General features: G+C 36.5%; 4 protein-coding genes and 1 non-coding gene across 11 annotated transcripts in view; 2 read left to right on the top strand and 3 right to left on the bottom strand.

Moving 5' to 3' along the window:
* Nucleotides 1-632: 632 nt before the first annotated feature.
* On the bottom strand, nt 633-6985 carry Afg3l2 (AFG3 like matrix AAA peptidase subunit 2). Its single transcript, XM_072897224.1, has 13 exons — nt 6510-6985; nt 5953-6076; nt 5307-5622; nt 5067-5160; nt 4823-4988; nt 4594-4729; nt 4394-4512; nt 4005-4280; nt 3708-3935; nt 3350-3576; nt 3093-3269; nt 2730-2948; nt 633-2624 (listed from the first exon to the last, which is right to left on the bottom strand). The coding sequence occupies exons 1-13, from the start codon at nt 6594-6596 to the stop codon at nt 2337-2339; spliced, it is 2457 nt and encodes an 818-aa protein (XP_072753325.1). The 5' UTR covers nt 6597-6985; the 3' UTR covers nt 633-2336.
* Nucleotides 6986-7194: 209 nt separating this feature from the next.
* Nucleotides 7195-9847, top strand: Tfiifalpha (transcription factor IIFalpha). Its single transcript, XM_072898303.1, has 8 exons — nt 7195-7382; nt 7468-7514; nt 7605-7976; nt 8046-8362; nt 8471-8754; nt 8929-9272; nt 9391-9573; nt 9753-9847. The coding sequence occupies exons 1-8, from the start codon at nt 7359-7361 to the stop codon at nt 9835-9837; spliced, it is 1656 nt and encodes a 551-aa protein (XP_072754404.1). The 5' UTR covers nt 7195-7358; the 3' UTR covers nt 9838-9847.
* A 319-nt stretch (nt 9848-10166) lies between these two features.
* Lkrsdh (lysine ketoglutarate reductase/saccharopine dehydrogenase) lies at nt 10167-16489 on the top strand. Its single transcript, XM_072898302.1, has 10 exons — nt 10167-10306; nt 10653-11135; nt 11544-11769; nt 12005-12332; nt 12617-12983; nt 13118-13440; nt 13929-14178; nt 14312-14575; nt 14660-15041; nt 15434-16489. Exons 1-10 carry the CDS (start codon nt 10223-10225, stop codon nt 15547-15549), a joined length of 2823 nt encoding a protein of 940 aa, XP_072754403.1. The 5' UTR covers nt 10167-10222; the 3' UTR covers nt 15550-16489.
* Nucleotides 13790-13861, bottom strand: Trnaa-ggc (transfer RNA alanine (anticodon GGC)). The gene has a single exon. It is a non-coding gene; the product is annotated as a tRNA-Ala (tRNA).
* A 3861-nt stretch (nt 16490-20350) lies between the features above and the next one.
* The window catches only part of LOC140668955 (A-type potassium channel modulatory protein KCNIP1), a 51875-nt gene continuing 45348 nt past the window's right edge, over nt 20351-26877 (bottom strand). For 5 of the 7 annotated variants that reach the window (XM_072898306.1, XM_072898305.1, XM_072898308.1 and 2 more), the window contains exons 4-6: nt 26760-26830; nt 23617-25181; nt 20351-23243 (exon numbers count right to left, since the gene is read on the bottom strand). In XM_072898306.1, the coding sequence (XP_072754407.1) occupies nt 24858-25181; nt 26760-26830 (395 nt within the window). In that variant the 3' untranslated portion in view covers nt 20351-23243; nt 23617-24857. Of the gene's footprint in view, nt 23244-23399; nt 25182-26759; nt 26831-26877 lie in introns of all 7 variants that reach the window. The other 2 variants (XM_072898311.1, XM_072898307.1) reach the window with 2 other exon arrangements.

Below are 26877 nucleotides of genomic sequence, written 5' to 3'. Positions count from 1 at the left end.
TAATGATACACCGTATTTAATGAAAATCCTTACTTAAAAGATGAGACTGAAAGCAAAATGAATACATTATATACGTCTAATTTTTGAAAACTATTCATCTAAAAGAACCGTTCGGCACAATTATTGGCTACTACAATACAATAGGTAATATTCGGGACGAGTTTTCATTTTTGACAATATTATCGTGAAAAGATGAAAAATTTGCGTTTTACAAAAATAAGATCGTATCGGCAGAAGGTTTACTCTGATCTGTCTGAACGTCAAGTTTTTAACAAGAGATGAAAGGAACGCGAGAAATTTATTGCTATCGGAAACTTGTAACCGTATAAATTTGTAGCGTAAATAAAAAAAAAGTGAATTGATAGAGGAATTCACTTCTTTCAACACACATCCCCGGAGCAACTTTATATAGAATTTTTAGAAAATATACAACACACAACGCGCAATTTATTAGCAAACAACTCGATATTTGTATAGACTTATTTTTCATGGATATCAATTTCTTCGAATTCGACTCTTCGTCATTAAAGATCTAAGACACATCTGCTGCAAATGCGTCGCAATAACAAACATTGTCTGCATTGAAATAAATACGCGCAGTGTAGGAAATGACATCAGCAGTTTTACAAATCGTTGTTTTTCCAATGATTATATATTGTTAATAAAATATGCGGAAGAGTATGGAATCTATTATTTATGTAAAACCGATAATCCGACGATTTAACCGGAATAATACAATTTTACCATTGTAATGTCAAATTTGATTCATTATGCTACATAAACTTTCTCGCATAAAATTTTGTAGACTACCATTATAAGAACTTGTGCATGTACGAACGAACGGTGATAAAGGTGAATATGCCAACTTTGGAGCAATGTAACACCAAACTTCAACTAGAAATATTGTACACGTCGCGCGTACTTTTTAATGTCAAACCAGACTTTATTATAACGTCATGTCGTTGCATCTGTACACCTACACCTGTCGATATAGAATGACTATTCCCTTTCGAGGGAATAGAAAGACATTGTGCTCAACACTTCCGCAGATTCAGTACCTGTCACGAAGACAAAATCCACTCTATAGACTCTAGATGCTAAAAATCTTCACGAAAGAGAATAATCGTACATGATCGCGTATCTCACGGATAACAAAAAATATTTAAAAAAAAAAAATGTTCCACTCTTTCAGATAATCTTGACATACTTAAACAATCTTACAAATTTCGTGTTGTTTATCCGCTTATCGTGGCGATTACTTTTCATTAAAATTCTCAAACTAATCGCCAAATCGGATCGGATTTTGCGTGTCAGGTGTTGAATCGAGCGTAATTGACATGAAGCACTGGTCCAAGATGTGTAGGATGAAACATTTTACGGATGACAGCAAACATACGAACTCGACCAACGTATGAGTGAACCACGAATTAAAAATAGCGGCGGATACACTTTTACAAATTTTACGTAGCACAAGCCGCGACGACGTTCCACATCATCGCGGCGTCTCGACGAAAGCAATTTTACATGTACATATATATACATACATACATACATACATATATATATATATGTATGTATGCATGTATGTATATATATATATTTACAGCGATGTGCAATAAGCGACACACGTCAGACATAAATTAATTCGTACCCAGTAATGTAATGCAGAAGCTGATCGTGTTACTGATATGTTTCTTATCAATAAACTAAACCTTAAATATGGATTGCACATTAAACGATTTATTCAACTCTATATTCCTATAATCTTCAAGTTTATTCTTCGAGAAGATGTATACGTTATTTCAGGAAAACATGAAGAAATTGATAAATATATAAAATAAAACCGCCTTTCTTAAAAATTAAGTTTATCGAGCTTGCAATTACATTTATGCGAGAATCGTTTTTCAAAAACTTTTTGTCTGCCCATCTTTTTTATAGTCTATCAAAAAACATAAAGGGCAATGACACAAAATTATATCAAACAAAGAAATGTTTAATAATTAATCTTAATAATTATTGAAAGTTAACCAAGTTTCATTACACACAACGTAAGAGATCTTAAAGTTTCTAAGAATCTGTGGTGTTCGTACAATACTGTTCTCAGCTCATATGAAGATGAAAACGAATTTGCGACGTAAGAAAAAATTTCTAGAATGCAATTTAGAGATTTAATTACAAGAAAACACATTATATGAGCGTCACATTAAACTGACGACCTCCTAGTACACAACAGCTAATGCAGCTGAATATACTCTTAAACATCCGTAATTTATATTGTTATGATAGTATATTTCGAACTATTATACAAAGTAGTTGCAAGACTAAAATGTTACAGGTTATAGTCGTTGCTGCGGCTGTTTATCACTGGAGGCTGCTTTAGAAGGCTGCGCCTGTGATTCGCCAGACTCTGCAACTTTGTCTTTTTTATCACCGTCCTTGGAGGATTCTTCCCTAGGTTTGTTCCATTCCTTCAAACCTTCCGGTAACGAAGTATCCTCTTCGAAGGAACCAGTACCTTCGACGAATTCTTCATAAGTAGATTTCTCACGGAAGGGTCGAGCACCAAGTAATTCGATCATATCGTCTCTGCTTAAAATTTCCTGCTTCAACAATCGTTCGGCGACCTGAAAAATCGCGTTAAGTTATTTCGATTTATAGCTTGATGCGTGTGTCAAATTATTCAACCATCTAAATAGGCAATATAAAATAGCTTTTTTTTTTTTTTTTACCTTGATTACATTTTCTTTATGCTCATTCAGAAGAGCTCGCGTTCGCTTATACGCCCTGTCGATCAAATCTCGGACTTCATTGTCGATAAGTTGCGCAGTATATTCGGAATATGGTTTATCCAGGGCCATGTCTCCCGGCTTCGGCATTTCAAAGCTGACATTGCCGACCTTTTCGTTCATACCGTATTGCGTAATTTGTGCATACGCAATTTGTGTAATCTTTAAAACAAATTTGACGTACACTGATACGATTCGGTAAAAAAAAAAAAAAAAAAAAAAACAAAGATACGCATCGAAAAATATATTTATAAATATATTAGAGTAAAAAATACTCATTATTCTTACAGTTAATCATAATAATACCTTTTGCAAATCATCCTGAGCGCCTGTAGTTATGCGGCCGAAAAAGATTTCTTCCGATACTCGTCCACCGAGCGTCATACACATCCGATCGAATAACTGTTCCTTCGTGTAAAGATACTGCTCACGTGGCAAATATTGGGCATATCCCAATCCTTTACCGCGCGGAATGATGGACACCTGAAGGAGATAACAAAAGTCTGACAATACCGAAGAAATTGTATCATTGCGAGAAATGGATAAGATACGGGTTAGGGTACCTTCAGAAGCGGATCCGCATACTCTAAAAACCAGCCGGCTACCGCATGACCAGCCTCGTGATACGCGACCGTCTTCTTCTCCTCGGGTTGCAATACATTAGTCTTCTTCTCCATACCTGCAACTACCCTCTCAATAGCTTGCTCAAAGTTTTTAAGTTGAATATTATCATTCAAATCTCTGGCCGCGATCAGAGCCGCTTCATTGCAAACGTTCGCGATATCAGCTCCTGAAAAAATCTATATATGATGTCCTGACGGTTTTCATTTAGGTTTCATTACTGGATATAAAATTTTGTGTAAATATTTATCTATTCTTAAATATTTCTCGCAAAAATATTCAATACAATCGATTATGTACCTGTAAAGCCAGGAGTCAAAGAAGCCATCTTTCTCGCCAATTGTTCCTTGTCTAATAAAGTTTTCAAAGGAGCTAAATGCACTTTGAAAATGGACGCCCGTCCTTTGATATCCGGGGCAGGTACAAATATTTGCCTATCAAATCTTCCAGGTCTAAGTAATGCTTTATCTAAAATGTCTACCCTATTAGTCGCTGCCAATACCACCACATTAGTCGTCGTGTTAAATCCTTAAAGAAGATAGTAAATGTTAAAAATTATTCACATCGGTTTCGATGTCAGTTGAAAGTAGGACGTACCATCCATTTCTACCAAGAGCTGGTTCAATGTGTTTTCTTGCTCAGAATGTCCCGCAAAGTTTCGACCTCCTCTCTTTCGTCCAACCGCATCGATCTCGTCAATAAATAATATACACGGTGCATGCTTTCGCGCCATAGAAAACATATCGCGTACTCTAGATGGACCGACACCCACAAACATTTCCAAGAATTCCGAACCGGATACTGTAATGAATGGTACGTTTGCTTCACCAGCTGTAGCTTTGGCTAACAAAGTTTTACCAGTACCAGGCGGCCCTATAAGAAAAATGACACATGGCGTTTTAAAATCGATCAATAATATTTTAAATATGAAAAGTACATACTATTATTTATTAAAAATTACATTTTATTTAAATTGCTCTAGTTACCTGTTAACATAGCGCCTTTTGGAATTTTAGCTCCAAGATCTATATATTGCTGTGGATTCTTCAAGAAATTTACAAACTCCATAATTTCGATCTTAGCTTCTTCACAGCCAGCTACATCTCTAATATGTAAATGAGATTTACATCAATGAACAAGAAATGGTAAATAACTTATATAATGACAAAATGTATTTATTACTCACTTAAATTGTACACCAATATCTTTTGAATTTATTAGTTTTGCAGTCGATTCCATTACTGTACCGAAAAGTCCACCTCTTTTACCTCCTTTACCAATCATTGCTTCCGCAGATCTTCGCATAAAGTAAATGAGTAGCCCTAAAATATATTTTCTTGATTAATAGTATACAGATGTAAAGATTTTTACTTTACTTGCTGTTAGAATAGTTGACAAAATAAATAATTATTCACCCAACATGAGAATCTGTGGCAGATATGACATTATATTTACAGTTTCTATCTCATTTTTGTAAACCACAGGAATATAATTCTCAGGTCCCATGTTTAATTCTATTTGTGCATTTTCTAGATTTCTTTCAAAAGTATCAGTACTTCCAATATTGAACCACAATGTATCCTATAACAAATACATCAAATTCTGATACTTTTGACAAACGAGTGAATTCTACTAATGATCCCGCAACGGAAAACTTACAGAACCATCGACAGTATGTCCAGGTAGAAGTCTTACACGCACCCATTTTTTATTTACTACTTCTAGTTTATCGACGAGACCTTTCCTCAAATAACTGAAAGAAGGAAAAATATGTGATTAGTATAATTGTAAGTATTCAATACTTTTGATTTTTATAATCAATATATATATTTGCTATTTTATCACAAAACATGTATTAATAATTCCATATAATTGTATAGCAAGATATATTTTACTCACTTGTATGTAAATTCTCTCCATGTAATCTCTTTCTGATTGAAATCCTGAGAAAGTATATATACGAGCAGACCAGTTGTTCCAAGAGCACCCAAAATTATGAATGTCCTATCCTTGTCGCCACCTTCAAACTTTTTACCTCCTCGCTGTGAACTGTCATTGAAAACTTTAAATGCCCATTGGAAACCTGAATCTTTGGAACTGGATGACGAGCTAAAGGTAGATGAAGAAGGTTTCTGTGTACTAGCTTTTTTACTCGATGCCTCTTCTGCCTTTTTAGCAACATTTTCTGCACTTTTTTCAGTACTTTTAGCACCACCTACATACACACAGTACTATATTATATCAATTATTAAAAACTGTACAAATTTATTACAAAAAGGAAAAGAGAAAGCTGAATAAATAATACAGCTGTAGAGAAGAGATCCAAAAGACAGCGGTTACAATTCAAATATTAAAATAGAATAAAACAAATATATTACAACATTCAAAATATTGATGCAATTTGTAAGGTAAAAATAAAAATTGTAACCACTGTGTTTTGGATCCCTGCTCTCTCTACAGCCGTGTTATTTGTATTACTTAGAATAAAGAGAACCGTTTTTATTTATTTACTTTCTCAATAAATAAATATGAAAATATCATAAACCTGGTTTGAAGAACTTTTCGAATCCTTTAGGTGGCTCTTTACAAAACAATCTCCATTTCTGTTGCAACTCTTCAATCATGGATAACGTTGTACCATTTTTAAACAGAGTTAAATAACGTCTCAACTGAAAGAATACATCTTACAATTAATTTAATGTTATTCTTCTAGTGTCAAAAAGTATTTGAAAAATGACAAGATTTATGTCACCATTTTTGATAGGTATTTCAGAAACGTAATCTCCTCACGAAAATTGCAATTTATTGTTGCACAACTGATGTAAACTAAGTACACATTAAATTGGCAGATCACGATTACGCAGAAAAATTGTAAGAGATGACAACAAACACGTGAGTGTTTCTCGTTTAAGACATAATATATTAGAAGGTAAATATGTTAACCGCACGGATTTACGCAAATATTCGGAATTTGCGTAAAATAATGGCACGAGAACCATTGATGACATTCTTCGTGTCAATTTCGTCAAAACACGCAACACTATAGCGCATTACACCACGATTATTACGCGACAGAGACAACAGAGCAGGTTATGACAGTACCTGAAGCGTGTCGAAATAACCTTTTTGAGTGGACCTGAGAATCAGTCTTTCCAGTTTGCTGGCCGACGAGAGCATTTGGTGCGCCATGCCTGGGTGGGTGCTAATGCGACCTGTCTGCGAATATAAAATTCAGTCCCGTCTTTTTATCAACGTTTCGCTGAAAAGAACCTTGGAACCCAACGCACTACCGGCCGCGAGCAACCATCCCGGTTATTGCCGATGAAACGATATCCGCACTGAGGACGACACGCATTGGCTCCGGATTCACCGCCGGTGCTGTCATCATCGGAACATGTGTACAACCAGTTCCCGCCCAAGCCACGAGACCTTCTTCTCTCTTTATATGCTTCGTATAAATTTTCTTCCGGGTTTCTCGACTTTTTTTTCTTCGATTTTTCGAATAAACTGAAATTTGCAAACTGAAAAAGATCCGCGACAGACAGCTTCTCTAAATCGCAATGATGCGATAATTTTCACTTCTGATTACATCAGAATATATACGTATATATATATATATATATATATATATGAATATAAATTATCCTTAGGCCGGATCTACAATAGCTGTAGTAAGCTTTTCTTAAGTCGTAAGAAATGAACCAATCATATTCATTATTCTTCTCTAAAGTCTTCTCAATTGTAATTGGTTCATTTTTTACAGCTTAAGGCTTACTACATCTATTGTAAACCCGGCCTTATACACTTGCCTTTTGAAACTACATGTGAAATCTCTCTCTGAAATTTGTTGAGATTATTGGAGTCAAGCAGGTCAAGGATAATCAGTCTAGTAATTTGTAAAACGTTTTAAATTGGAAATACAATTAAATTGTCCAGAAATTTTTACTGAATATGAATTCTAGCACAATATCAAAGGTATGTAGATAATAGTTGTAGGTTATATTACTGTAAGCAGAAATATTTTTATGATGACAATTACAAGATGTAATTTTCTTTTTAGCCTCCGCTCGTACCGTCTGTGCAGGAATTCAGTATTAGAGTACCAAAGTTTGTATATCGTTATATTAATATTTATATTTTTTTTTTCATTTTTTTATATATCACAAATTTTTAATTGAAATTTAATGAAACTGTCAGAAACAGCAAAAAGAAACACAATGTTATGAGATTCAATGCGACGCTGAATGTAAATTTCTCAAAATGGGGGCAAGTGAAAATGGAACGGGAGAACAACATGAAGGAGTACAAGAATATGGAAGAGGAAATGCCAAAATTTGGCGCCGGGTCCGAATTCGGACGTGACGCTAGAGAGGAAGCTAGAAGAAAAAAGTATGGCATCACTAGTAGGAAATATAAGCCGGAAGATCAACCATGGATTCTGAAAGAGGGAGGAAAGACTGGCAAGAAATTCAAAGGTATACGAGAGGGAGGAGTCAGCGAAAATGCAGCTTATTACGTTTTTACTCATGCCGCTGATGGTGCGATAGAGGCCTTTCCTTTGCACGAATGGTAGGTACCCTAGATTGTGTCAATGGTTTCACTGGTAATTACTGAAAAATATATCACTTTCACATACAGGTATAACTTTCAGCCAATTCAGAGATTCAAGCCTCTCAGTGCTGAGGAGGCAGAACAGGAATTCAGTCGTAGGAACAAGGTGATGAATTTTTTCTCTTTAATGTTACGCAAGAGATTGAGAAATGATGAAGAAGGTGGTGACGATGAAGAATTAGTGGAAAGTGGTAAAGTCAAGAAACCAAGTAAAAAAGAAAAGGAACTGAAAATATCAGAAATGGACGAGTGGGAGAGCGACGATGATGATTCCGGTAGCAACGAAGATGAAAATAAAAAAGGATCTGAAGATGAGGATGATGCAAAGAAAATGAAAGGCAAAGGTAATAAACAATATAGTCATTGATTATACATATTTATTTTTCTATAAGAAAAAATTATGTTATTCAGATAAGTATATGCAATTCAGTATATTTTAATTAATATTTCAGGTCAGAAAAACAAAAAGAAGAAGAAAAATGCCTCGGATAATGAAGCGTTCGAGGAAAGCGACGATGGCGATGAAGAGGGAAGGGAATGCGATTATATTTCTGATTCTTCTGATTCTGAATCAGAATTAGAAAAACAAAAAGAAATTAAGTCCGTCGCAGAGGAGGATGCATTGAGAAAATTACTTGCGTCTGACGAAGACGAAGATGATGAAGAACAAACAGATAAGAAAGAAGGTGAAGATGACAAAGACGAGGATGAGGAAGGAAAAGAGAAAGATGATAAAGTAAGGAAATGTAACACATATTTGTTATGACACTTATCTATAAATACTATATGTTGCATGTTGTGCTTTACCGCATTTTTTAAATGATATGAACTATATAATCCGCAACATTTATCATTAAGTACAATTTCTAAATACTTTTTCTTTTTTTCTCTAATGCATATCGCATTTCAGGATAAAGACAAACTCGGTAAAGAAGCGGATAAGAAGAAAGACAAAAAGAAGAAGAAGAAAACCAAAAAGAAAGATCAAAAGACATCCGCTTCTGGGAAAGATTCTTCTAGTGATTTCTCTAGCGATTCAGAATCAAATTCTGATACAACACTAAAAGATAAAGATAACAAAAAGCCTAATAGTGCGCATAGCTCGAGATCAGCGACGCCAACACCTGCCGCATCCGGGATCTCCGATTCTTTTAAAAGAAAACAGTCTGGCTCTCCGGACTTGTCGCAAGCGAAGAAATTGAAGTTGGACAATTTCAATCTAGTCCCAGTAACATCGTACATACCGGGAGCGAAGTATGTATTTGCCTCTGCTTTGAATAATAAATATATAATAATTTTAATTTTTTTAATTTTAATTTTAATTTTAATGTTTATTTTTCACATTTTACTCACATTTTTTATATCTTTTTAGCGAATCGGGAATTACGGAGGATGCAGTGAGACGGTATTTAATGCGCAAACCAATGACGACAACCGAATTACTGCAGAAATTCAAATCTAAAAAAACTGGTCTCACATCCGAGCAGCTTGTTAACATTATGACTCAGATATTAAAGAAGATAAATCCCACAAAACAGACCATCAAGAATAAAATGTATTTATCGATCAAAGCGCAAGCCAATTAACTCTAATTCTCCAATTAGTTATTGTTGATGATTATTTGATGCGTTCGTGATTATGCGCTGTATAGTATCATTCAACTAATATTTAATAATGAGACTTTCTGTAATAATGATTAAAAAAAAAAATACTTCTGTATTAAAAATTTTGCAGGAAACTGTACCGAAACAGCTCCAAACCTATGACCTCTCCGATTATGGCAAGTGGACACTATCGGAATAACTGCTATACTCTTTAATCCCTTGTTTGTGTTTGTTTATTCTTAACGCGCTTGTCGTCATTGCAATATTATCGCGCCAGCAGCGATAAGCACGAAGAAAAATAAACATTTTTCCGGGATCTATCTACATCAAATAAATTCAATGATGTAGTTAGAAGGATCACATTGATGTTGACAGCGTCAGTCTTTATCGGTGATTTTGTTAAACTTTCTGACTTTTGACACGCGTATGTAGCACAGTATAATAGTATAATGGAATCGGTTTAAGAGGCATCAAAATACACAAACAAGATACCACAAGAAGAACCACATTATTCCAGTCATCGCGAATCGGTTTCAACTAGTGCATTTCTCTCTCGACAACGCTGACTTTTATCATTAAATCTGTATTGACAAAGGTGTGATGCGGATGCTAAGATTGACCGAATCACGTCATCTGTTGACCACTGCGATTCGTGCCGATATCCGTAATGTCAGATACATCAGTGTAAGCATCCCAAGTAATGAATTTCATGTGACGTAATCTCGGTTAGGTGATTCCGCTTAAACGATCGCGCCGATGTCCGATCTTGCTGAATTTTGTGAAAAATAGGTGGACGTGAAACAAACGATACGAATTCGTTCCAAAAGCTGACAGTTTCTTCATCTTCAAAATCGGATGGATTATTAAAATTATTTAATCTTTTTTTTTTCTTTTCACACACCGTGTAGTGAATTGTAATACAAGATGATATTTCGTGAAAAATCGATTAAAAATACTGAAGATAAATCTCTTTGAATAAACTATCGCGCGCCGTTTTAAGTGAATATTCTTCAGCGTCGAATCTTTTCAGAATCTTAAGGGCAAAGTAATAGCCATAAGACGAGAGGACCAGTCAGTATGGGAAAGAAGGGCGCCGTTAGCCCCGGCGAACGTTCGTCGTCTCGTCAGGTTGGGCGTGAAGGTGATCGTGCAGCCCAGCAACCGACGGGCGTATCCTGCCCACGCGTACCAAGCGGCGGGTGCTCTGCTGCAGGAGGACATCAGCTCGGCCTCCGTCATCTTCGGGGTCAAGCAGGTACCTGTGGATCAACTGATACCGAACAAAACGTACTGCTTCTTCTCGCATACCATCAAGGCGCAGGAGAGTAACATGCCCCTTCTGGACGCGATCCTGGAAAAGAACATACGGTTCCTGGATTACGAGAAGCTTACTGACGCTAATGGCCAACGAGTAGTCGCCTTCGGCAAGTATGCCGGAGTAGCTGGTATGGTGAACATACTGCACGGTTTGGGCTTGAGATTGCTAGCCTTGGGTCATCACACTCCCTTTATGGTACGTCAATATATTTCGGAAATGTCGAAAACTCTTTCTATTGTTCAGGATGGCTTTCTGTTCTCTAATTTCATGTTATATTCTGGAAGAAGTTACAATAATATATTTCCTTATTAAATATAGTGTAATATTTAATATTTTATCACATATTTTAGAATTATTTTATTTTTACAAAATTATAGAAGAGTGTAATCTGTTTCAATTTCTCCATAGCAAAAGTACATTATGTTATACAATTGATAAAAATTTCTCTTTGAAGAACATTATCTTCCAAAAACATGATAAGAGTACTTATCAAGATCAACAGATTTACACTCGATGAGATTGTTACAACTTTCGTATAACGAATATATAGAATGCGCGAATGGATGGCAATTAAATTACAAGATTAACAAATCATTTTATTAGCACATTGGACCAGCACACAACTATCGGGATTCGGCAATGGCCCGCCAAGCGATCCGCGGTGCAGGATACGAGATCGCGCTGGGCTCCATGCCCAAGTCGATTGGCCCGTTGACTTGTGTTTTCACCGGCAGCGGTAACGTCAGTCAAGGCGGCCAGGAAGTCTTCCAAGAGCTGCCCCACGAGTACGTCCCGCCAGAAATGCTGCGGAAAGTCGCCGAGCATGGAGGTGTGTGATGCATGTTTACAGACATTGTGTGACCATTATTAACTAAGATTTCGATTCAAAATTTTTGTTCCTCTAATCTCCCTGAAGTCTAAACGCAATTTTTAAGACTTGTTTCTTAATTAAAGCACTTAATTTAATTTACATGATTATTTATAGCTCTTTGATAGATATGTCTCAAATAAATTGTTCTAATAAATTCATCTTCATTATCTATTCTTCGAACCGTCTTACATAGATATGACAAAGATATATGGCTGCGAGGTACGACGTAGGCATCATTTGGAGAGAAAGGAAGGCGGCGGTTTTGATCCCGAAGAGTACGACCAACATCCAGAATTATACATTTCCACCTTTAGCAAGAAGATAGCACCGTACGCGTCAGTCATTATCAATGGCATATACTGGGCTGTGGATTCGCCGAAATTATTGACAATACCGGACGCGAAGTACCTGCTCAGACCCGCTAATACTCCGTGGCTGCCGATAAGCGTCGGTGCACCTGCCTTGCCGCACAGGATGCTCGCTATCTGCGACATATCCGCAGATCCCGGCGGCAGCATCGAGTACGTCTATTATCTACGATTTCAAGAAAATGTGAAAAATTTCTTAAAATTTTGTAGAATTATATAACAATATTATCATTAGAGATAATATTTATACAATATTATAATAATGTTGTAATTTATAGCGATATTGTTGTACAGATCTAATGAGCGCTAGATTTTCTTGCATGCTTAAGATTTAAAAAAGAATTTATTAAATAATTATATATTGTTAAATTCATTTTCAATTCTTTTAACTGTGATCTTTATTGAGGGCTGATTAATTTTATTATACTTTTTGTAAGGTTCATGAATGAATGCACCACGATTGATACGCCATTCTGTCTGTACGATGCCGATCGCAACAAGGATATGAAGTCCTTCAAGGGTCCTGGCGTGCTAGTCTGCTCGATTGACAATATGCCCACGCAACTGCCGAAAGAAGCGACGGATTTTTTCGGTAATCTCTTGTTTCCGTACGCTCTGGACATTATACGATCGGATGCAAAGAAGCCACTGGACCAACACAATTTCAGTCCCGCCGTACATGGAGCTATCATGGCGTCTAATGGGAGCTTGACGCCCAATTTCGAATATATCCAAGAACTCAGGCAGCTGAATCAACGCAGCAAGCACAAAGCTGATAATTGCCGAGAACTGCAAAGAAAAACGGTATAAAATATTTATTTCTTCTTAAATATATGTATAATATTAAATATTCTTTTATTGTAAGTTCCTTCTGATCGAAAAGATTCTCACACGAAATTATTTCTGATGAAATGACGCGCGATAAAAAATTTTTACAGGTAGTCGTTCTCGGTGCGGGATACGTCTCTGCGCCATTGGTTGAATATTTGCACAGGGATACAAATATAAAGCTGGTGGTAGCGTCGCAATTGAAGGACGAGGCCGATGCGCTGGCCAATCGATTTTCAGGCGTGGAGCCGGTCTTTCTAAACGTGCTGGATCGACCAGATTCCTTGCACGACGTGCTGAAATCGGCGAGCGTGGCCGTCTCTCTGTTGCCGTACTCATTGCATCATGTTATCGCTAAAGCTTGCATTGAGACTAAGACTCATTTGGTGACAGCCAGTTACATGAACGACGATGTCAGAGCGCTGCACGAAGAGTGAGTGCTCCTGTAAACGAGATTACGTCGCAAAGTGTGTCTGATAATCATACATTTAATGTCAATTTGATATGAATAATGAATATTTTTTAATAATTTGAAAATATATACGGCTCCAATATTTACAAACATGATAAGATATATACTCGGCAATGAGAGCCCATGCGCGGATGTTGATGCGTAAAGAAACTGCGTAAAGAAACTGCGTAAAGAAATTAATTCTTTTCACGAAAGAATTTTTAATTAATGCACAGAGCACATATTTAGATTCTCATTTTTGAGAACTCTAAAAACCCCTCTATACCCCCCTAAAGAGATGTAGACGAGAAAAAATATCGGGACGAAGTCACTGCTGAATCGGGAATTGAACCCGAGTCTTTCGCTTGCCAGGCGACTGCTCTTACCACTGAGCTATTCAGCCCCACATGTGGGCAAGCGAAAGACTCGGGTTCAATTCCCGATTCAACTAACCAAAGTCTCTTATTCAGAGCTCAGCAAGCTGATGTTACTGTACTGAATGAAATCGGATTGGACCCGGGTATTGATCATCTTTTGGCGATCGAGTGTTTCGACGATATAAGACAAGCCGGCGGCAAGATAGAGTCCTTCGTCTCGTGGTGCGGCGGTTTGCCCGCGCCCGAATGTTCCTGCAATCCTTTGAGATATAAATTCAGCTGGTCTCCACGAGGTGCATTGCTAAATACTTTGGCGCCGGCAAAATACCTTCACGCGGGGCAGGTGATAATCTTTTGAAAATTTTTTTCATATTTCTAAAAAAAGATAGTTTATCGTGGAATTATTTTGAATTTAAACAAAAAAGATTTAAGAAAGATATCAGCATTCATACATACGTTTCTTCTTCGTCGTCCAGGAAGTAGAGATCGCCGGGGGTGGCGATCTGATGTCCGCCGTGGAAGAACTAGACTTTCTCCCTGGCTTTGCCCTGGAAGGTTTCCCCAATCGCGACAGCATCGTGTACAAGGATTACTACGGTTTGCAGAACGCGAATACCGTGCTACGAGGTACGCTCAGATTCAAGGGCTTCTCGGATACCGTGCTGGGTCTGCAATTGCTCGGCCTGATCGATCCCAATCCAGATCCAATCTTACATCCGAATGGACCGGACATCACCTGGGTGCGTGCTATCAATTTCCTGCGTACACGCAGGACATGTCGGCAAAAAAACCGACTCTCTAATTGCTTGTCACTTATATTTTAGCGAGTATTGGTGTGCAACCTACTCGGTCTGGTAAGCGACAATATCTTCTATGAGAACCTGAAACAGAAACTGGCGGAAAGGGTGAATTCTTGGGAACGCGTCAAGGCCATCGAAGATCTCGGACTCCTGCAAGAGGACTTGGTCTTGAAACTAAACACTCCTCTCGACACACTTACACATTACTTATCGAAGAAACTCTATTACGAGAAGCACGAACGCGATCTAGTGATATTGAGGCACGACATAGGTATACTTTGGCCGGATAACAGGAGAGAATCCAGAGGGATCAATTTGGTGCTCTATGGAGATACTGCCGGACACTCTGCAATGGCGCGTACCGTCGGGTACCCCACGGCTATCGCTGTCAAAATGATCCTGGATGGTTCGTAGTCTTTCTATGATTATTTATTTAATTTCTCAATTAATGAAAACTGTTACTAATTAACAATTAACTATATTTTTTTTCGCCCGTAAAATAATTATTAAAGCACTTTTCAGAATAAACGTCTTCTACAAATAATCAAATTATTATATGAAAGTGCACAATCTAAACATATAAATTATTTATTCGTCTAATAGAATCAGCTTAGAGCTCTTATAAAAAATAATTAAAAAAAATTCCTTCCCGGGGACATTAATATAAATTATTGTAATATTCAGAAAAAATTTATTTGAATGATTAATATATTAATCTAACTCAAAATGTATTATAATCTTAAATATTTATCTTTGCACGATCTTACTTTAACGTATGTGCAATCTAATTTCGTTTAGGTGAAATTCAACAGCGTGGAATGGTGCTGCCTTTTACGCCCGATATGTATCGACCTATTCTTAATCGATTGAGAGCTGAAGGCGTAAAGTCCTTTGAGACTTCCAAGTGGCTATGATTCATTCACCACAAATCATCATGATTTTTTAACGATCGTGTGTATATAACATACTTTTTTTATTTAAGAAAAGAACTAAAAGTCTTTATAGTTTACCTAAATACGTAAGTGACAAAATACGTACTATAAAAAAAAGTTTATATTTTTTGAACCTATTTTATAGTTTATATTTTTTATATTACAACGAAAATATATATTATAAGCTATATAAATATAAATAGTTTAAAATTATTTTATAATAGTTAGAAATACTAAAAATATTTGTGTGCGATAATCTTTTTTCCTCTTTCATTCTCTAAATCTAAATCAAAAAGCAATTTTTGCATTTTAAAACACACTCTCTCTCTCTCTCTCTTATTAATAAGCGTTTTAACGGAAAAACTGGGAAGACAGGAAATTTTTAATTTGATATATTTAACATTTATTGATATTACCACCCCAATGTGGAAAATGGCTAACAATACAATGATATCTCGCTTATTGCAATCTTTTTTTATCGCAGTAATTCTATAATCGCCTTAAGATATAATTAGAATGATAACACAGGAACACTCTTCGCCTCTACCCGTTAGAATTTGATTGGAAATGAATCAATTTTACGCGCCGGAACAATCGGAAACTTCCAACGAGTTTGCACCGGTAAAGTAATTAAGCTGCAGCCGTGATTTGCACATGTCCAGTATCACACGTCTATGTCACACGACAGTTGATTTGTGTGACGAATTCAATCACGCATTGCAAGAATTGGATAAATCCAGTAACGATGATTGGCATTATTCACTGCTGACATTTTAATTTGCAGAATTTATGCTGACCAAACAAGAATATTTAAAAAATGGCAAAATAGTCAATTTATATATGTATATAAATTTAAAAATATACACAAGAATAACACATGAAAAAATGGAAAAGTTTTTATAACACTCAAGATAGAAAATTATGTCATTAGCTTCCGATTAATGTGTTTTTTGCGCGAATAATTACGTTAAATACTTCTTATTAGTGACTTATATCTTCTTATTAGTGACTTATTTTCTCATTTAAAAGCAGTGAGTAGTTCAAGTTACATCGGTCTTTAAATTTTGGGCCTTGTGCGTGACATATAATTTGATGTTTGCTCCTCATTTCTAAAACTAAAGTTAAAACTAAAACGCTGCAATCTTTGAATTACTGTCTCTTGCATTATACTAAAACCTAATACTATCACAATGGTGGTTACAATAATTTCTAATCGGCCTTTTGTGTGTATCTCAAAAATTACTAGGACGACTACAACTTTTGCAAAATATTTACGAGGGCTTTTTAAAACACATACATTTTTTTCTCAAAAAGTATTTAATCGAAATTAAAAAGAAAGGTATAAAGAGATGCAGTCTAATTAAATATATATATATATATATATATATTTTTTTTTAAGTCTTCGTAAGAATGCAAATTTTAATTTTCAAAATAATCTCACGTAAACAAAATCTGTGCAAGCGCGTGCTATTTGTGTGTGTGAATGTGTATATGTGTGTGTGAAAAATTACGTTCGCTTTAGATAGAAATGAAGCATTGACAGCGAAGATTTCGATTAAAGTTCAATTCGTTAAAGTGTCCTGAAAGAAACCATCCTCTCCTACGCTCGTAATTTTTAACTAGAAATTATCTATCGATGTCATTAATTAGAAACTACATATGATGATTTACAGTTGGCAGTATGAGACAATATAATTAACGCATTCTGCATAATCGCTATGTAGTATAATATATTCTGTATTATCACTATAGCAATAGATCCAAGCCCGAAGTAGGATCTCCGCTAAAATCGATCATAAATCTCTAACTGTGAGACTTCACCATAAAAAAGTGCTTCCAAGCTCAACAATTGTATCGTCTCTAATATATAACCAGTGATATTACGTAACAATTTTTAACTATGGTAATAAATTGTGACATCTTTTCCACGAGCAAAATATTATTAGTCTATTATTCGAGAGCCGTCCAGATATTTCGAGTTCCAATGTATTTAATTTTACATTCGAATAATAATAATCAAAATGAAAGTTTCTTGCTATTGTTCCTGCACATGGATAAAAATTATGCTAGAAAACACTTGAAGGTAATGCACACACACAATCGGATACAATTTAAAATCTATATAATATCTAAATTTTATATTCACTCAATCTATTATTATCTATTAATTTATTGTTAAACCATTTATTAAATCTATTAAATAATAAACAGAGTATAATTAGATTGCAGAGAAATAATATCGTGTAAATTATAGAATAATACAATCATATACTAATAGTAATAATAATAATAATAATAATAATAATAATCATAATCATTATCATAATCATCATCATAATAATAATACAGATGTATAAGTGTTTAACTAATTGCATAATAATTAATGTGCAGAGATTCGAAGATAATCGAAATAATTTGCTCGAATATCGATGGCTCCGTTCATAAATCCTGTTGACTATTTTATGCGTATTTATGGTGTGACTATCGCACGTTTACGGGATGAAGACCGGTGACCGCGCCGCGCTTGCTAAAAGTGTCCTTCGCTTTTAGTAATTGATAATCATACATATATAATATAATATAATATAATACTTCGACAATGTGTTTAAGTTTAAAGTCACGCAAGAGTTTTACAATCGTACGGTAAATCTAAACGTTAATGAATTGACTAGGTTGCTTCTCAGCTAGAGACTGCTAGCTACAGCTCTCCTCGTTTCCCTCCCCCTCCTCTCCCCACCCCACCTCCTCGTGTTTATCGCAATTGATTCAATTTGCTATGCGGAACCGCATTCGTTCCATTGGCCAATTGTTCCCGATTGTTGACAATCGAAGGCCAATTTCAAACGTACCCTCCAAATTAAAAATCAGCCGTGTATTAATTAAAGATATATTTACGTTGGCGTATTTTTGTTAAGACGCACGCATTTGGTGATATGACGTTATCTTAATACAATACTTTAACGATACTAGTATCGAATTTAGTATCGTGGCAAAATTTGCTGGAATTTTATTTTTTTCATTACTTCTACACATAGCCATGTGTCACCTCGCTCTCTCTAATTCTTATATTTCCTTGACAGTTGATTTACTAGAGATCCTCAAATAACACTTGATCTAATATAATATAGATTCAGAATTTTTTTTCATGCACATTGTTCCATTGCAATTGAAAACTAAAGAGTATTATATAATAAGGAGAAAGAGAATGTATGTAAAAAAAATTTATACTCTTATAAATTTTTAAGAAGTAAATAAAGCAAAATTATCTTTATAGCAAATAGTCGGTAAATAATTTATTACTTCCAATAATTTATCGTTAATATATAATATTCACTTGATTTCATTAATTTTTCAGGTAACATCTTTTCAGGCAATATTGTGGTAATTTATTTCGAGAATTTCGTCAGACAACGTCTTGTAAGTACGTATAATGTCAGATACATTTGGAAGAAAGCATATTTCAAATACTCTGCTTTATATAACGTTTCGTCTTTCTCGGTTCATAGTTTACAAAGAGAGAGAAATAGAGAAGCGCCTTTTTGATATTAATTGTTAAATATCAAGGAGCGCGAAATATCAATTGTATTCACAAATCAAAATCGTGTGTCTGTGCATATCAACATTTTGGACAATAATGACAATTGTCTTATTATTATTTTTTATGCTGTATAAGTATTTTCTTTAGGAATTTATGTTTCTTCTCTTTCTTTTTTTTTTCACATCAGATTACGATCGTTGAAAATTATTGATTATCATACGCAATAAATGCGCAATAGAAACGCTTTCAGGGAACTTGAATATCGCTTCGTGTCTCGCGCGCGCGAAAGATAACAAAACTTTATAAAAAATATACGGTATTCCGTGTTTGTACAATTTATGAGCGTACAGGATATTATACTCTTTCACATTGAAATACGTACAAAAGCAAAGGGAAGTGTCAATTTATCCCGATGTTTATGCCCGCGCGATTTCAATTAGGTCTGGAATACTGTGCGAATAATAGCAAAAGTCCGTTCGAAAAGTTCGGCTCAAAATTTCAAAATGCGGCTTGTGGCTTCACCAAGGTTCTCTCAAGTTACGTAACAAATTTTACAGCGCACAATTGATTAATGTGCTGGCAGATTTGACATAAGTGTAGGTATTTCCGAAAAATGTCTTCGATTATACATATCTTCGTGGCGCTAACGCAATATATGTATAAATTTATATCAACGAGAGACCGTAGGAAGATATATATATAATAAATATGTATATCGCTATCTTCGAGATGGAACGTGTGTATGTACAATGTAATCCTGTCATTCGTCATTTTCGCACTGATGTGTCACCGAGAGCATTGCTGACAAGATTACATCGATCGCTCCAAATTCCAAAATGCGATGTACATTCGTGTATCCTAAGAAATATAAATTTTCTGTCAGTGCTCGACCAATTATCCCGGCATTAATTGCAGCAGTTTTGCACTGTTGTTGAACGCGTGCATTAATATAGCGTTAAATGCTAATAGATTTCAATTCAATTAATCGTATAATTCGAGTTTATGTAGCGGTCATTAATGTGACAATGCTCACAGAGTATCAAACTTTCATAGATATAAAAGCATTCTACTTGATTTATTTTATTTATTATTAAGTGATTCTTTTCTGATAGATTAACATTTTCACGTCCTTGATTCATTGCAATTCGTTAGTCGTACAAGTCGCTCGTTTCATTTTCGCAAACTTTCTGTAAGCGTTTACAAATTAATGGCCGGCATTACGTACGTATATATCTTTATTCCAAGTTTGGTTTTTTCTGACATTTGATGATCAAAGTTCTTTAGTCTCCGCTAAATACGATCGCGAACGCGAAGTGCGGTATATAATATATGTAGAAATATATATAAGAGAATCGCAAGAGATCCTAAAAGAAAAAAAAAAAAAAAGGAAAAAAAAACTGTTTCCTTAAGAAACCGGTTGAATGGTGTCTTACAAAAATCTTCTCGTGTCTTTAAAAATCTCCAAGAGAGAAATATTGAAGTGTTGTTTCCGGTGACTTATCCTATTGTGCGCGAATCCCCGTCTTATACGGATCCACCATAACTCAATCTCGTTATTCTGCTCTCGATCGAAAACCGCGATTTCGTCGTTATTAATCGTTGTTATAGAGACGCGCCAGACGTAGCTTAGCAACGCCCGCGTATTCTTGATCCCCGTGAAAGCTAGTCTGCGGCCAAAGGTGCTCACCCCTTCACTCAGCAACGAGATCTCCTTCTTGAAAGCAAATCTGAACGATTAAATATATACTTGACGCGCGCGAGCTGGAACGAACTGGTAAATCACGGACGATCAGATTACAACGACGATCAACGACGATTCGTATCTGCCTGAAGCGAAATAACAGGATTTGCCGTAGGATTTGCTTGAAAAAGGTAGGTGTGATTGCGTATGTGTATGTGTGTTGTATGAAGCGTATTGAGAGTATTTTCTGGAAAATAATGCAGTTTCCTCAAAGATGTACGATCGTAAACGCCAATTATTCGACGATTCGCGTGTTTCTTCTTTTTTTTTTCTTTTTTTTTTCTTTTTGTCTCCCTTCTTTAATCGCGAATTTATCTTAACTATATAAACCGCACTATATTATTATATCTGTTTATCTTAGATAACAGCTAACTACGGTAGTAGCTCTTTTGGTGTTTCATTGTAATCGATTTTGATAATTAATAATTGCCACTCGGGCTGCTACTCGCTAGTCTGACATATGCTCGCACGCTCGCATGCCTACGACTCGCAATAACGGATATATTAGAAAATCGATGCTTCTCACGCAAGTACACCTACATGTTACACACTATGAACGCTTATAAGGAGCTCGCAGGCGATCAATATCTCTTGTCAGTGTTTCAGTAGCGACACGATATGATTGAATGCGATAAATATCTGTTACTGTCGCAACAAAAAAAGTATCGAGAAAGAAACTATAGAGTGATAAAATCAAAAATATACCTTTTTGAGAAAAAATGTTTTCATTTGATATCGTGATAATATTTTTTGTCGCAACAAATCGAAATATAAAAGACAAATGCACAAAGCAAGATTGTATTAATAATTTTTATTAATAAATAATAATAGTTGTCGACTGCAAAATAAATTTACGTTATATTCTAGAATTGAATGTACGAAAAATTTTCCTTAATAATAATAAGTATTGAACGCTTGCGCGCGGCCTGTTAGAATCAATCGGATCTAGAAAAGGACGTACAATGAAGTATCAATCTACGAACCTACTAACGAAAAATACGTACGTGTGATATCTATGATCGTCAACGATCGTGCGGCTAACAATCTAGTCGAGGGAAATCGACGCGTCATCACGTCGAAACTATAATCATATGCCATGTCTCGCCATTGCTATTCACGATACATAATCGCCGCGACCACGCGATCATGATGAATGGTTACAAAACTGAATACACAGAGATTGGCGGATATTCAACAATTACGGGATGTTGGAACCAAATAATAAACGCTAAAAATCAATTCGCACATATTACATTATATAGAGTCTTTAAAAATAACTAATTCGGCAAAATGGATAATTTGTACATAAAATATTTTGACGAATAAATTTTTTTTTTAAACGCGGAGCAACTTACAATGGGATTTATGTTACTCTTTCAACGCGGGAGATTTTTTCATAGCACAATCGCGCGGGGCATTATTGGAAAAAGATATATACTCAAGTGTGAGACGAGAGAAAACGCGTATTTCAGATTGAGTTACATGATCACGAGGACACGTCGTTTCCGGCAACGCAAAGTCACGCAATCGATTCGTCAATCTTCGTTTTTTTTACACCTTATCGTACGAGCAGAATTGTACAGATAACGCAAACGTTATTCAAGATATTGAAGGCGACAGTTTCCAGATGTCCTACAAATATCTTTCGGCATTTGTAGCGATTTATGATCCTCATTTTCGTGTCGCATTTCCGACTCACAGCCACGCGTTGCACTTTACCGCCGTTTTTATCGCCGTCGTCGTCGTCGTCGTCGTCGTCGTCCCGAGATTCCATAGCGCTATGATTTGGTACGGATCCGCGATAAGATTTTTCGATTGCAGGATCTTTTCGCGGCGAGTCATAATAGAAAGGGATACGCGCGTATCTTGTGCTTTGAGCTGTCGCGCGATATCTTTTTATTACTTTATTAAATATTTTTGAGATGATCCTTTTTAGACGCCGTTCTTCAGATCCAATTATAATAAGAGATGGCGATTGAAGAGAGAGCCGAGGTACTTATCCCGCTTATTAAAGTCAATTATGTGACCTTGGATCGAAGGTAACTCCTTAGATTGCGTAACTCCGCTTGATTCTTGCCAGAAATTGACGCCAAGTGTCGATTGCCGAAATATCCTAGGTTTCATCGTCGTAGAATCGTCGCATTTCTCCGTAAGAATGTCTCGGTGGTAAAACCACGACAGTCTCGTGATATTTCGCGTGTTGTTCGAAACGAAGACTTTCTTGAGCTTTCACTAAGCCTCCGTCGATCTGCGAGGATAAAGACAAGGTCTTGCTTCGTACTGCGACGATTCTTCTTTTATTTTAAAACGAAGGGACAACGAATGTCCATTCTCTGATTCCACATTTAGACCTCGATTGCTATTCTATGTCATAAGGAGCTGCGTTATCGCGTTGCCCTAAAAAAAAAGAGAAGAAATTTTGAAGATTTTTAAGCTAAAAAGACTTATTATTGTTAATAAGATCGAGGAAAAGAATTTGGAAAAAGTAATAGAATATTACAAACTCTATAGAATTTTGAATTAAACTGGCGAGAATACAAACAAAAAAGTTACATTTTCTCCCTTTCTCAGTAAATTTCTGTCGAAGAGAATCGCTTCGGCGAATTCATCGAAAAAAATCCAGTTGAATCGATGCGCTTCAGTATATCTCGTATTCCAATATTCTCAATTTTCATAAGAACTATGCTGGCGAAATATTCGCGGAGAAAGCTTCTGCACGATCTCGTTGAGGTATATCGGAGAAATGTAGAGCGCTTGGAGAAATTTTCACCTTCAACAAAAGAGCGGCGCCTCCGGTTGGTTCCACCAGTGAGCGGCTAGGAGCAGATAAAGCTCCTGATCCTGGACGGTGTACCCGGGTGGCGGTTGAGAGGGCAAGGGCGGCGGGATAGGCGGCAACAGGGAATAGGACGGCGGTGGCGGCGACGGGGACAGGGATTGCGAGAACGTTGTCGTCGAGAGCGGCGTCGGCGGCGTCGTGTTGCTAACCGTTGTTGCTGGAGGCTCGTCCTTAGCCGGAGATCAAAGCGCGCAGTCGAACATGGCCAGCGATCGTGTGATCACGTCGTCCTGCGTGTAAAGTTTGTCATGTGAGAAGAAGACGATTCTATTTCCGACAGTTTTTCGGCTCGTGCCAAATATTCGCGCAACAACGAGAGAAGAAATTTATACATCTCTCGTGCAGAATATTATTATACTATCACGACGAAAATACTGCTGAACAAGTTCGCGCAAGCTCCACAGACATCGATCAATCTCCGGCGCCCTTTTGTTCATTTCGCTACAAGCGCGTACGTATAATACATGCATGTAATAAAATGTATTACAAAATCGCCTGGGCATTTGTTGCTTGAGAAATTTATATATTTTCTATCAACAAACGTGAATGTGGAAAATATTACGTTATAAATATCGTATGATAAATTTATGCGACAACCAATGCTTCAATCAAAATTGAGAAGACTCAAACTATATAGGTAGAGATATTTATTCGTTAAATTAATTTCCACGTTAATTAATTTAAAAAATATATAACAGAATCGTATTTCTCGATACTCAAGTGTGTAGACGATTTTTTTCTTTTTGATTTTTTAAATTGAACAGTTAATTATTAAAATGTATGACGTGGAAAAAATAATGAGCTTTCGATTCTCTCGCAGAAGAGATTCGTTCTAAAACTGGTTGAGGCGCAACTGTAGTTAAGAGAAACACCCCGCACAGATCTAGGACATACTCGTAGACGACTCGAGGAACTTGGCATTCATTTATGAAGGGAGTACTTACGGGGTGTCCCAGATTCACTATACCTTCTTCCATTCAACTCGAATTATTATTAAAATGTAAATAGCGGTCTGTCGTCGTGAGAATAATAAGAATCGAGCTTTTGCGTCGACGAAATGTTGAATAAAGGTCGATGATAAATGAATGAAAGAATACGGTTAGACAGGGAAGAGGAGCGGACACGCTGGGGACACTGAGTATACTTTTTTTTTTTTTTTTTTTTTTTTTTTTCTATACTCCATCGTTCGTAGCAGTTGTTTCACGGCCAGGTGGAACGCGTACCTTCAAACAACTTTCGATAAACTCCTCGATCGTGATAACACCGTCCTGGTTGAGATCGAGTTTCTTGAAGACCCTGTCCAGTTGCTCCCTCGCCTTCCTCTCCTCCTCGGCATGATGTCGCTTGCCCATAAGCTCGTGGACCGCCGTCACGACTTCGCCCAACTCACCCCTGGTGATACAGCCGTCGCCATTTATATCGTACAGTTTGAAGGTCCATCTTAGTTTTTCGTAAATGCTACCCCGCAGCAAGGTCGATAGTGTCACGAGGAGATCCTGCAATCCCCGGGATTGTCTTAAAGTCGTTTACCGCGTTTGACGTTAAATCCGAAGCGTGACGAAATGGTTTTTCGTCGCGCGCTTTGCTCTCTCTCTCTCTCTCTCTCTCTCTCTCTCTCTCTTTATTGTTCTAATCAGATAATCTCGTCCGGCGTTGAAATGGTCCGCTTTGTGATTTTACCAAAAGGCGAAATAAACTTTCGTAACTCAACGAATAATAAGAAATGAAACAATTTAAATGTAAATTAATGTTAAAGAAGGCGAGAAACGAAAAGCCCAAGAACCTATATTTTTTTTTTTTTTTTTTTTTTATAAAATTGCAGCGCAAAAAGGGTTGGATAATTTGATATAAAAATATGTTGACGCGCACATTCAACAGATTAATTATAATTGCAATAATGATACGACTTTTTTGAAAATTTCTGAAAATAGGATGACATTTCTTAATTTGAATTACCAAGTTAATTTCAATTGACATTATGTCATCATTTCTGCATTCTATTGTCAGCGGCATACATAATTACTTTATATATAATCGCACAGAAATGATCTGTGGAATCACATTTGTGAATGCACTTATGTACGAAAATCCGTGGTCGTCCATCGAGAAGAGAAAGAACACAATTTCGAGGACCATCTGGACAGCGCGGAAGCGACGGAAATTAATCAAACCGAATTGTTTCCACGTGCATATTCTACAGTTCAGGTCCCACGTGAACGGTATACTGTATACTGCATCGTCGAAAGATTCGATATCGACTACCCTCGTGCCAAACTGCGACAGATTTTCATACGCGAGATGACGGACGATCGGTCGATGTTTATCATAAAAACGATTAATTATCCGTCCGATAAGCAACGCGCGCTCAATTGGCGAGTATCTTCATTGCTTGTCAATCCGGTGCCGGTTATCGCGCGAGAGGTAGGTACACGTGCCAGCGTAAATGGAGCGCGTTCATTCGTTTAGCCTATTCGGAAATTTCCCATCCGAAATCTCGTCGACGAATTTCGCATCTCTCCTCCCTTGTGTTTCACTCGAGCTCGAGCGTCAATATCGACGTGTGAGCGCACAAGTGCAAACACAAATGCACGTATGCGAAACGTCGGATGAAATCTGAGCTGGACATATGCAGAATTAAATTAAATGATTGATCGTAATAATGCATTAAATGCAAAATTGATGTACAAGCTTATAACATTTCATGCCTTTAATAGATTATTATTATTATGATTAATATTGAAGCTATTTACCCCGAAAGCTCTTGTAAATAACATACATGTTCTTCATTCATTTTGCGAGATATATTTCTCGCTATAATCAATTAAATATGCTAATTAATAAATTAATAAAACAGTATATTTTAATGAATTTAATAAAATTTACGAGAGTTTCCTCAGTAAGTACGTAATTGTTTATGATAACGTTAAGAACTTAAGACACGCTAAAAAAGGAAAAATTGTTGGCGCAAGATACACGTCGGACGCTGTCATTCATTTAAGATAAACGCGCAGCGAGAGCATAACGGACGATTTAAAATTAATGAAAGGACTATATTACACGAGAGACTTAATTACCCTGAAGCTGATGGCCCCGTTGCAATTAACGTCGAAGGCCTTGAACACGTAGTGGGCGTAGGGACTGGAGTCTGCAATTCGCATGAGGGGTGGCCATTAACTAATTACGCAAAAACGC

The sequence above is a fragment of the Anoplolepis gracilipes genome, chromosome 8 (genome assembly GCF_047496725.1).
Source record: "Anoplolepis gracilipes chromosome 8, ASM4749672v1, whole genome shotgun sequence".
Taxonomy (NCBI): Eukaryota; Metazoa; Arthropoda; class Insecta; order Hymenoptera; family Formicidae; genus Anoplolepis; species Anoplolepis gracilipes.
The sequence above is the reverse complement of the archived record's forward strand: the minus strand, read 5'-3'. Positions and strand labels throughout refer to the sequence as shown.

Coding starts and splice junctions, on each gene's coding strand:
- Afg3l2 (XM_072897224.1), bottom strand. CDS start 6,596: ATGGCGCACCAAATGCTCTCGTCGGCCAGCAAACTGGAAAGACTGATT. Junction 3,270..3,349: donor ATGCGGATCCGCTTCTGAAG/GTACCCTAACCC, acceptor TATCTCCTTCAG/GTGTCCATCATTCCGCGCGG. Junction 2,625..2,729: donor ATAAAGAAAATGTAATCAAG/GTAAAAAAAAAA, acceptor GCGATTTTTCAG/GTCGCCGAACGATTGTTGAA.
- Tfiifalpha (XM_072898303.1), top strand. CDS start 7,359: ATGAATTCTAGCACAATATCAAAG. Junction 7,383..7,467: donor ATTCTAGCACAATATCAAAG/GTATGTAGATAA, acceptor TTTTCTTTTTAG/CCTCCGCTCGTACCGTCTGT. Junction 9,273..9,390: donor TCGTACATACCGGGAGCGAA/GTATGTATTTGC, acceptor ATATCTTTTTAG/CGAATCGGGAATTACGGAGG.
- Lkrsdh (XM_072898302.1), top strand. CDS start 10,223: ATGCGGATGCTAAGATTGACCGAATCACGTCATCTGTTGACCACTGCG. Junction 10,307..10,652: donor GTAATGTCAGATACATCAGT/GTAAGCATCCCA, acceptor GAATCTTTTCAG/AATCTTAAGGGCAAAGTAAT. Junction 13,441..13,928: donor GTCAGAGCGCTGCACGAAGA/GTGAGTGCTCCT, acceptor TCTCTTATTCAG/AGCTCAGCAAGCTGATGTTA.